Genomic DNA, 12480 nt, shown 5'->3' on the forward strand with positions numbered 1-12480 from the left:
GCCATAGCACCAAAATAAATTCTGTCTCCTTTAGCACCCTGGAAGGAGAACATGATCTGTTTTTAGGGGGCAATACAAGCTGTCTGATGTAATTATTTTCTCCTGCAGTTATAACTACACCAGGCAAATTGTGCAGTAAAGCAACAGCAAGTAATTTAGCCTTCACAACCACTTGCCAAAGATCTGGTATGTGTTCTAGAATGTAATAACTTTTTATTACATATAGAGCCCCAAAGGTAATTGCAATGGTGTACTCATCCTGAAGTAATTTTTCCTTTTTAAGAGTTGTTTATTCAATATTTCTGTAACAGTACAACAAAAGGCATAAAAAAACACACAAAGGCAATAACTAGAGAAAGGCAACTTAGTGTGATTCACAAAGAAATTGATTTTGTTGTTGTTTTTGTATTGTAAAGGCAGCAAATAAAAATGCCCAAACAACCAGGCTTTACTTTTTTTTTTTTTTTTTTTTTTTAAAGGCATGTGTGAAAGACTAGACCAGGGGTGCCCAACCTTTTGAAGAGCGAGGGCCACTTAAGCGACTGGATAACCGGTCGCGGGCCACAATGAGCGGAGCAGGTGGATGACGGGTCCGTGCAGAGTGGACATGGACACAGCCCACTCTACTCTATGGGTCCTCCAATCCACCCTGACGGAAAGGGATTGATTGGAGGTAGGTGGGTGTAAAAGGACACATTTTAAATCTGCCGTTTCATAGAGGTGAATGGAGGGTTCGATTTAGTTGGACCTATTGAAAGGGGACTTTCACACTAATACAGCGCAGTGCACTTGTGTCTTTCCTGCAGGTTAGCTACACTTTGCCATCGACTTCTAATATATCCTGCAGGTGTGGTGCACTTTCTAAAAGCTCACCAAACCCACAGGTAAAACAGAAGTCTATGCCTCAGTGCAGGTAACCTTAAGGTGCACTGCACCTGCGGATCAGTTTGAAAACAGCCCAGTAACCACTGCACAGATATGCCCATATATACACTGCAATTTTAGTAATAAACTGACCTTTATTAACAGTCTTCCATTCAGGTATCGCCTGCTGTTGCTGTCCCCAGCAGAGTGCATTTGGTATCATTCTGCCTGTGGCAAGAGACGGCGCTATACAGGAAGCATCAGCTTGTACAGCTCTGCTCCACAGCTGCTTGCTTTGCCGGCTTCCTTAAAGAGGAAGTAAACCCTGATGAGTTTACTTCCTCTTTCATTCCCTGCAAAGGTAAAGCAAAATGGACTACTATGCATTGCATAGTAGTCCATTATGTGTCACTTACCTGACACAGGAGCCAGCAAATTTACCGCTGTAGTCCGGAGCATCCATCTTCTTGGTGGGTCTCGCTGCTCCGCCGCTGTCATTCGACGAAGCCGCAATGACGTCACTCCAGCGCATGCGCACGGGAGCCGCTCAGTGCACCTGCACGCCGTCTTTAGGCAAATATCTCCTACGATGACGTCACTCCCGCGCATGCGCAGGGAGCTGTCACTCGCGGCATATCGCTGTTGACCACGGCGCGCTCAGTGCGCCTGGGGCCGCTGTCTACGGCACATGCGCTGGAAGATAGCGGTGCCTGTTTTTCGGCAAATATCTCCTAAACCGTGTAGGTTTAGGAGATATTTCTTGGACCTACAGGTAAGCCTTAAAGCGGAGGTCCACTCTAAAGTGGACCTTCCGCTCATCGGAACCCTCCCCCCCTCCGGTGCCACAATCGACACCTTTCAGGGGGGAGGGGGGTGCAGTTACCTGGATAATCCAGGTAACTGCACCCACTTCCGGGACAGCTCTCTGCGGAAAGGGGCGTAACTTACGCCCCTTTCCGCAAGTGCCCGCCCCTTCCCGCAAGTGCCCCGCTGCCTGCTGGGAAACACACAGCTCCCAGAGGCAGCGGGGAGCGTCCTTATTGCGCAGCGCAATTCGCTCATGCGCAGTAGGGAACCGGGAAATGAAGCCGAAAGGCTCCATTTCCTGATTCCCATACCCAAGGTGGCGGCGGCAGGACCCGACAGACGACCTAGCGATCGGCTTCGGGTGCCGACATCGCGGGCATGCTGGACAGGTAAGTGTCACTATTTTAAAAGTCAGCAGCTGCAGTATTAGTAGCTCCTGGTTTTTTAAAAAAAAAAAAACAAAACGCGGAGTCCCGGTGGACTCCCGCTTTAATCTAGGCTTACCTGTAGGTAAAAGTTGGTTGTAAGGGTTTACAACCACTTTAACACACCTGCTCCCCATTCATACCTGAACAACATCACAGATGCTCTGGGATGGCGGGTCTGCAACCCATGATCTGGTCTTGCCAATCTGCCATCCCACAGAAGGAGGTTGCGGGCCACATCAGAGTTGGGCACCCCTGGACTAGACTATACGGTGCTGACACTGCTTGTCGCAGTTGTAAGTGGTTGTTCAAAGGAGGTTCGGTCAACTTGAAGCTGAGAGAAGAAGTTAAAATGTCTCATAGATTCTTGCGATAAATATGTAAGACCACACTTGGTTCATATAAACTTAAACTAATAAATACACATGTAGCCTGTAGGAAGAGATGTAGAGCCACATACCACTTCTCTAAAGCCGGCCATGGACGGTTTGAAGTTCAGTGGGGTCCAGCCGACATTTGAACCATGTATGGGCAGGCTGAATATACATAGTTTACTTAGTTACATAGGCGAGGTTGAAAAAAGACACAAGTCCAACCTATGTGTGCATCCGAAAAGTATTCACAGCTCTTCACTTTTTCCACATGTTATGTTACAGCCTTATTCCAAAATGTATTCAATTCATTATTTTCCTTTTTAAAATTCTACAAACTATACCCCACAATGACCACGTGAAAGAAGTTTGTTTGAAATCTTATGTATTTAATGTATTAAAAAGAAAAAAGGAAAAAAATCCCACGTACATAAGTATTCACAGCCTTTGCCATGACACTGAAAATTGATCTCGGGTGCATCCTATTTCCACTAATCATCCTTAAAGTGGCGTGTATGGTGGTGGCAGCATCGTGCTGTGGGGATGCTTTTCATCTGGAAGGAACTGGTAGACTAGTCAGGATCAAGGGAAATATGAATGCAGCAATTTACAGAGACTTTCTTTATGAAAACCTGCTGCAGAGCGCTCTAGACCTCAGACTGGGGTGAAGGTTCATCTTCCAACAGGACAACGACCCTAAGCGCACAGCCAAGATAACAAAGGAGTGGCTATGGGACAACTCTGGGATTGTCCTTGCATGGCCCAGTCAATGCCCAGACTTGAACCTGATTGAACATCTCTGGTGAGATCTGAAAATGGCTGCGCACCGACGCTCCCCATACAAGCTGATCGAGCTTGGGAGGTCCTGCAAAAACGGATGAGAGAAACTGCCCAAAAATAGGTATGCCAAGTTTTTAGCACCATACTCAAAAAGACGTGAGGCTGTAATTGATGCTAAAATGTGCTTCAACAAAGTATTGAGCAAAGGCTGTGAATACTTTATGTACGTGGGATTATTTTTTTTATTTTTAATAAATTTTACAAAGACTTCAAAAAACTTTTCACATTGTCATTATGGGGTATTTGTTTGTAGAATTTTGAGGAAAATAATTGAATCCATTTTGGAATAAGGCACATAACAACAAAATGTGGTAAAAGTGAAGCGCTGTGAATACTTTTCCGGATGCACTGTACCCAAATTGATCAACTTGGGTACAACCAACCTGTCAGATTTTACATGTGATTATTGCTAGCAGCCATTATACTATTACTAGCAGTAATCGCTGTGTTCTCAGGAAAGAAAATCGCTCTGTCTATGGCTGGCTTTAGAGGAAGGTAGTGTTTCTACAGTTTGTACAATAAAGTACTGGCCTGTGTGGAGGAAGACATGGTGCTGTTCTGAATTGTGTTGGGTTGATGAGAACTGGCTTTATGTGCTAGTAATTTCCTGACTTCCTCCCCTTCTGCCCAATACACCTGTTTTTGGAAGAAGCTTTTTTTTTTTTTCTGGACTTTGGGAAGAACAAAGTCTTCAAGTAGCTGTTGAGCTTGAAGCCACTCTAAATATGTTTGTGTTGAAGCATTAGTAACACATAGGGTTTCAGATTGGGATACTTTATATCTCAACGCCTCCTCTGCTAACCTAGTCTTAGATTTAATTCCACTAAAATGTTTTATGAAGGGGCCTCTCGAATAGGCTTTCGGCATATCCCATATACCTTAGCTTTAATATGCAGATGCAGCCTGGATTGGGAGCTGGTTCTGCCACCTCCTCTCCAAGAATCACTGTTGACCCATGACTGTGATGGGCAGTTGCACTAGAAAATAGGCTTACAAGGTGCGAGGGGTATCCAAATCTAAATGAAAAGGATTGCTATTGGGTATAGAATTTAATTTAAGGGGGAGTCAACTGTGTCTCATATGGAGACTTTTACAGCCTTTTTGCTACAGGTGTCAGGAAAACTTTGCTAAAAATGAATATATATAATGGTTCACATTAAATTCAAATGATCAGTAACACATAGATGTATATGCTCTATAAATAAATTATTTTGATAATCCACCATAATCGTGAAACTATAATAATGTCTAGAAAAGAAACGCAGCGGGTACTTGGCCCATTACGTTGCTGGTCAGTGGAAAAGTGACCCTGTATATTGCTGGTCAGCGGAGAAGTGGTCCCTACCCTGGTGGGCAGTCTGAGAAGGGTCACCTTGCATTGCTGATCAGCAGGAAGGGTGCCCCAGTATGTTGATGGTTAGTGGGGAAACATGCCCCTATACAGACCAGCAAAATAATTATTTCAGTAGTTGCTTACCTGAAAGACCAAATGTTTCACGGTATTGCACCTTTGATTCTGCTGAGTGAGTGTTGTTGGTGCCAGAACTGTATGGATTCCTACATGTGTTCGTTTTTTGGTTATGTCCTTATGGTTGGGGTGTTTGGGGCTTTGCACTTTGGTTAAAACATGGACTTTGGGGCTGCGCACTTTAGTTGGAGCATTACCTTTTGGGGTTCAACAGTCTGTATGACTCATTGAGCCTGGGGTGTCTTCTTTGTCTGGAATGTTAATTTTGTGAATTATAAGGGTTGAGCTCATGACTCTGCTCTGTGGCTAGAAAGGATGGCTGACCCTCTTCCCCCATGGAACTTCATTTTAGACCTCGGGACTGTATGGCTATGTATTCTCTGATTTATTCTCTATCTTCGCAGGAATGTACTATCTGTGATGGAATCTATTTTTTTAGGCTAAGCTTGAGTTGTGTGACAATAATCCACAAGGCTGGTTGCGTGTCACCAAACCCTGAGTGGGCCAACACTCAAATGATAAAATTGTTTTTATTTTAAGATTTATTTTCTATGTCCCACAGAAGAGGTTTCCCATTTGCTTCCTTCCAGTTTCAGAAATCGATAATATCGAGGGGATATGAAGGTGCCCTAATAAGAAAATATAGGGGAAGTGTGTGAGTGAGAGCTGAGATTGTTAAAATAATTTAAGAAATCATAAAATGGAAATCCATTGGTAGAAGGAAAACTGACAGCACAAAAAAAATATTTTGAGTAGGAACTTGCCATTAAAACGTTTTTTGGTTTTTTTTGTTTACTAAAATGTCTTTCTTTAAACAAGTTAAACATTATAGTTTGTTTATATATTTTACAGGCTGGTCCTCAACCGTCATATACCATACTTCAATCCAGAGCAGTATTTCCCTGAGCAGACCAAAATCTGTTGGAAAGATAATCAAATCTTTAAAGTCCAGGTATGGATTAATCTTGCTGGATTCTTCAGTAGTATTTTGTAAACTAGACTGTGTGATGAACCCAACTACTTTTATGGCTCACAGGCCTGGCTGTATCCGCCTTGATTCCCTACAGTCAGCAGGGTCCCAAGGCCATGGAGTCCACGCTTGCTTCTCTGTAATCCACCATCCAAATAACAGGCCACACACCGAAAACTTTAAACTCCAAGGTCTATTGCAATGACAGTTCACTCCCACCCAAAGCCATGCTCACAGTATGTTTGACTTCAAGCAGGGCTTAATCGTGGGGATGATTAAGCCCTACTTTGGGCAAAGTAAACATTTTCTTTTCGTTGTAGTAGACATTGGCTGGAGCTCAAAGTCTTCAGTGTGTGGCCTGTTAATTGAATGGTGGACTGTGTGATATTTGGGATATCACTGAAAGTCCCCAAATTTTTAGGAATGTGTGTTTGCTTGTAATAAACATATTGTTCATATTAAGAAATTTTACATAATCATTAAGGTGATTGAAGCAAACTCCAATAAAGGTTTTATATAGGATTTTTTCCTTTCCACTCTATTCAAAACAAATTAAAATGTTTTGGCTGGCGATTCACTGTCATGTATAAAATACAGTAGGAAGAGAGGGCTTAGAATTTCCACAGTTCGGTATTTTGTACAGCAGATTCACAAAACTAGATACAGGATTTGCATTGTTTGTCTTGCTCTGACTAGGGGCTACCAGCACTGCAGAGGTTAGAGTGAACTTTTCAGCAAATTGTAGTCTATATGAATAATGTCACAACATACAACAGCAGTATAATAGACCAAAAATCTGCACCTACCTTTTTTTTTTTTTTTTTCTTTTTTTTTGTGGCTCTAAAGCCAATTTTTATACCCTAGCAAGTGTGAGATACAACCCTTGTCAGGTTTTTATTGCCAAATAACCCAAAAAAGTAGCGATTTTTTTTTTTTTTTATCCCCCCCAATTCCCCCCCCCCCCCAATTACTACATATGTTAGTTTTTTTTTTAACCACTTTAAGGTTTTATCCCCCTTAATGACCAGGCCACTTTTTGTGATACGGCACTGCATTACTTTAACTGACAATTGCGCGGTCGTACGACATTGTACCCAAATAAAATTTATGGGCTTTATTTCCCACAAATAGAGATTTATTTTGGTGTTATTTGATTACCTATGCGCTTTTTAATTTTTGTGCTATAAACAAAAAAAAATTACAATTTTGAAAAAAACAAAAAAACGATTTTTTACTTTCTGCTATACTTTCTTCATCAGGTTAGCTGCTACTTATGTTTGGTAAAAAAAAAATCCCAATAAGTGTTTACATTAATTGGTTTGCGCAAAAGTTATTGTGTCTACAATCTGAGATATTTTTATGCCATTTTTATGTAATTTTTTTTTTTTTTTTTTTTTTTTTTACTAGTAATATCGACAATCAGTGATTTTTTGCAGAACATTATTACAGTGATCAGTGTTTTAAATATGCACTGTTACTGTACTAATGACACTGGCAGGGAAGGGGATTAACATCAGGGGTGATTAAAGGGTTAAATGTGTCCCTAGGGGTGCTTGCTAACTGTGGTTTGACTGGATGATGACAGAGATCGGTGTTCCTGCTTAGCAGGAACACAAGATCTCTATCTTCTTCCCTGTCAAAATGACGATCTGTCTTGTTTATATACCCTTTGGATGAAACCCGAGAGTGGGCACTTTCAGCCCATATCCATTATATAACTATAGCTTGAATGTTTTGGTAAATGCCTGAAAAAAAAACTAAAATTGTGCCTGTGTCCAAATAGATACGGACCTAACTGTAAATTGTTTCACTATTACAATAGTAGCATGGGTATTTGCACATATTTTCCCATTTTTTTATTGCGGTTTGTCCATTCATGATGGTTATTCACCATACCTGTTTGACCCGATAACTGTTGTCACTGGGGCTAAAAATGAGGAAAATTATAGAATTGGCACCATCACAGGAATAGAGGAGAAGTTTTCCCACAGAGGGATTTGTTCTGATTATACAAAGGATTTCCATCCTTTTAAAGAGGAGCTCCAGGTTCCTTCAGAAAAAATGAAGCCATACTGTAGCTGCTGGCTTTTAATATTAGGGCACATACCTGTCCTGGAATCCAGCAGTGTCTTCACCCGAGCTGTTTTTTTAATTGGCTATGGGGTGCAGCCTCCACCATTTCCACTACGAGAAGCCGGCTGTGTTCCTTACTGCACATGCTGAAAGTGCGCTGCACTCTGTGAATGGGCCAGCTGCAGAGGAAGGAGGAGGGGGCCAAACTTCCGGCTGAGTTTGCCACGGTGAACTCAACTGGAAGTGAGAACACACACCTGTCAAAACCAGGGACCCCCCCCCCCCCCCAAAAAGGTGCCAAATGTGGCAGTGGAAGGAGGGAAGGAGACCAACAAGTGGAGCTCAGCTTTATGCTTTTGAACAGAAAGTAAAGGAAATTCTCAGTAATATACAGACTGCAAAATCAATGCAGAAAAAAGTGTTGCACTATATTGAGTGATACATAGTGACTTCTGCTAAAAATGACAATGTAATAACTATAACAACAATATGAAATTGGGTGTACGAAAGAATAAATAAAATTAATAATCGTATGGATAACCAACAATTCAGTGAATGTTAATTGAACAGAAGAAGTCAGTGAAGTGATAGCAATGATGAAAGCTTCAAAGAAGTACAATTCTGGATGTCGTAAACTTCAGTGTTGATAGAAGGTAACCAAGCCAATCCACAGAAATCACCTAATTGTATAGGCCGCCACCAATGAGAGGGGGTTGGGGTACACTTACCAAATTGTATATGCTATCAACACTGAGTCAAACAGGCATCAGGAGAATAAGCTCTCCCAAACTTCTCACTGTATGACCAGTCACTGATCAATTCCACATCAAATTGGGTAAACCTCTCGGTAGGTCAATCATCGTAAAAGAGATCTCCACATAGTGTAAAACCAGTGAAAATGCTATTTATTAAGCGTATTGCACTTACATCAAGCAGAAAATAAACAGGCATGTCATCAAACAGTCCAGTGCCTTTGTCGTATATGCAATGGTTAGAGCATCAACCTGACATGTTTTGTGTGAATACACATCATCTGGGGTCTGAAAATAAATAACTTGAATAAAATGATGGGTTTTAAACACTTCCTTACACTATCCAAAAAAAAAAAAAAAAGTTTTGGCCTTACATAAAATGTATCTCTACTAAAGGTGTGCTCTCAGGGCTGTGCACCAGCATAGATCTCAGATTGGGAGCAACAGCTGTGTCAATGCAGACTCTGCATCCAAATTGACAAGGATGGGATTGCCTGCATAGGGATGCATGGAACACCAGTGCAACCCCCAGGCAAGTAAACGCAGCCCTTGTACGGGAGTACACTGTAGTTCTGTGAAAGTCAAAACTCTCACAGCACTGAAAGATGTCCTGGTAATGAAGGGGTATACACATTTTAAAACTACATTAAACACTTTAGTAACAGCCTAACATTGTGTAAAATGTCTGTAAACGTGAGTCCTGAATTACAATAAACTATTGCACAGAGACATGCAATGACAATTATATCACCTTAAGGAAACCCTGTTTGAATATTGCTTTGTTATATCCTGTAATATTGTAGCAGCAATAAGGAAAATCCCATTTGGCCAATAAAAGTGTTTTTATGTTGGCAATGCTGACTGATCCACAAGACTGATCATGTAAGCAGGCTTGCAGCACGTACTAACTTCTGAAATTTAAACACTTCATCTTCCTTGGTATCATTCCTTTTCACATCTTCAAAACGTTTAAATCATCTTACTGATGCTCCTCAGATATTCTGTTTAGAAATGTGTTTGTTTTATTTCAGTAAAACCCATTGCTTTAATCTCTGCCTTCTATCTGGCTTTCTGTAGTCCCTGAACATGTCCAAACGAGGTGGAAAATCTCTGTGAAACTGGTACAATACTTCCCTCATCTCAGTGAGGAGAGGCAGATGTCTTCCTTCCAGTCATTCTTAGCCCTTGTACACATGGTCGGACATTCCGACGGAAAATGTCTGATCGGACCGTGTTGTCGGATAATACGACAGTGTGTGGGCTCCATCGGACTGTTTCCGTCGGAATATCCGACCGACAAAGTTTTACAGCTGGGCTATAAAATTTTCCGAAAACATGGTCCGATGGGACTTTGTCCGATCGTTTGTAGAGAATTCCGATCGGATAAAGTGCCACGCATGCTCAGATCAAATTCCTAGACCAAAGCTATTGGCTACTAGCCTGAACGTAGTCCAGTCGTAACTAAAATAACGTCATCACGTTCTGAACGATCTGATTTTCCGACAACTTTGTCCGACCGTGTGTATGCAACAGTTTCGGACAAAATCCGTCGGAAAAAATTCAACGGATTTGGTTGTCGGAATGTCTGACCGTGTGTACAAGGGCTAAGAGAGGTGTAGCCCTTTAATTTGACCAAATTAAAGCTGACCATACATTATATAATTATTTTATTCAATTTGCTTTAGATTTACCTACTATGTAATGCAAGGGTCTGCCTGATTGCATACAAATTAAAAATGTTTTAGGTTTGCAACTCGTACTATATTGTTTTGGTAAATCTAAATTGAAATTGTACAAGGAAATGGTATAATATATGGCCAGCCTTACAAAAGAGTAGCTATCCAGGTGTTTGGTGTTGCCCTACTAGACTGGGCTTTTCACTCTTCAGTTTAAGCAGCACTCTAGCCTGGCCATGGCTATGACTAAGGCTACATGCCAATACGCATAAACCCTGTATTATTCTGTATCACACCTGGATTAATAAATGTATTCATTGCGGAAAATCAAGCTGCCGCCTTTCTTTTATCTGCATGATCGCTCCAGCCTGTCTTCTTCTCATATCTTTCCTCCCCTTCTTCTGTGGCATGCATTGGCTGTCCTCCTTTCTGAAGTATATAGTGCCCATATGGTGACGCATAGTCCATCAGTACGGAGAGATGATCCACTACAGAGGAACATGTTCATGACAGCCTGGGCCCACAGGAAATGGATTGGATGATGCTAGCCATCATTCATCCAGAAAGGCATGTTTCACTGGACCTTGGAGTGGTAAGTCTATATAGATCTTTAGTGAGACCTCATTTAGAAGACTGTGTCCAGTTCTGGAGACTACACATAAAAAAGATGTTGATAAGACAGAACGAGTCTAGACAGGTAACAAAAAGGGGATAAAACACTTATCGAGAGAGACTTCAGGAACTTAATATCTGCAGTCTGGAGGAAAGAAGGGAAAGGGGAAACATGATTGAAATCTTTAAAAACATCAAAGGGGTGAATAAGGTTCAGGAGGGCAGTTTTTTTTTCAATATGAAACTAAAATCAAGAACACGGGGACATGTCCTCAAACTAATTTTAGTAATAAAAAATTAGTATTATTTTACTGAAAGGGTAGTTGATGCTTAGCATAAACTTCTAGCAGCAGTAGAGACAGTCATCCGTAAATGGCTTCAAACATGCTTGGGACAGACATAGATCTATGCTCAGACAAAAAAGTGCAGATAGCAGGGGGAAAAAAGCCGATTCAGAAATCGCACTCAGTGCATGTGGACTGTGGATAGAAAGAAGTTAGAGTGATATGCTCTGCTCATTTCAGAGGTTTACAACCACTTAACTGTGTGTAATAATTGTGAATAATCACGAATCCTGTCTCTTTTGTTTTCATATAAAGTACTTGCCAAGTGAAATACTGTATAAGCATATTTCCATTGTATTAATTTTTGATCTATAAAATGTGTCTTAAAGAGGAAGTAAACCCTGATGGGTTTACGTCCTCTTTGATTCCCTGAAAAGGGAAAGCATAATGGACTACTATGCATCGCATAGTAGTCTATTATGTGTCACTTACCTGACACAGGAGCCAACGAAGTCACCGCTGTCCCCTTGTGTGCGGAGCCTCCATCTTCTTGGTGGGTCTCGCTGCTCCGGCGCTGTCATTCGACGGAGCAGCGATGACGTCACTCCTGCGCATGCGCACGGGAGCCCCCACTCACGGCATATCGCCGTTGACAGCGGCGCGCTCAGTGCGCCTGCGCGCCGTAGACAGCGGTGCCTGTGTTTTGGCTAATATCTCCTAAACCATGTAGGTTTAGGAGATATTTCTTGGACCTACAGGTAAGCCTTAATCTAGGCTTACCTGTAGGTCAAAGTGGTTTGTAAGGGGTTACAACCACTTTAATATCTTATATGTCAGTTTTTTCAGTAAACTGGTAGGATGTGTTATGGCAAATATTTTTTTCATGTAATGTGCAGTACAGCCATTATATTTTGAGAAGCGGGTTAATGAATTTCATGTTAAATAAAAATTAGGATCTAGTTTTTACATGTCAATATATTCATAATCTGAATTAGTCTCTTATATAATCAGTGTAAACTCTGACGGACTTCTCTTATTTACTCCCTTTTTGGGCAGTTGAATATTAATTTTAAAAGTGTTTTGTGTTATCTGTTTGATAAGTGCAAAAAAAAAAACTGTTGTTGTTGAAGTTGAATGCTGTCTTGTGCACTCTGCAGTCTTATGTCACGTACACACGACCGGACTTTTTGACAGCAAAGGTCCGACAGAATGAATCCGTCAGACATTCCGATCGTGTGTGGGCTCCATCGGACTTTGCATACCAAAAATCCTGACGGACTTTGGAATTGGAACATGTTTTAAATTTTCCCTCCGGACTCAGTTCCTAGCGGGGAAACC

General features: G+C 41.4%; 1 protein-coding gene across 2 annotated transcripts in view; it reads left to right on the top strand.

Annotated features, from left to right (window-relative positions):
• The window catches only part of TAF1B (TATA-box binding protein associated factor, RNA polymerase I subunit B), a 247607-nt gene that overhangs the window by 62333 nt on the left and 172794 nt on the right, over positions 1 to 12480 (top strand). For both annotated transcript variants that reach the window (XM_077488766.1, XM_077488767.1), the window contains exon 8: positions 5628 to 5727. In XM_077488766.1, the coding sequence (XP_077344892.1) occupies positions 5628 to 5727 (100 nt within the window). The remainder of the gene's footprint in view (positions 1 to 5627; positions 5728 to 12480) is intronic.

This window comes from Lithobates pipiens, unplaced genomic scaffold, assembly GCF_037356315.1.
Source record: "Lithobates pipiens isolate NorthernLeopardFrog02 unplaced genomic scaffold, aLitPip1_a1.2 Scaffold_18, whole genome shotgun sequence".
Taxonomy (NCBI): Eukaryota; Metazoa; Chordata; class Amphibia; order Anura; family Ranidae; genus Lithobates; species Lithobates pipiens.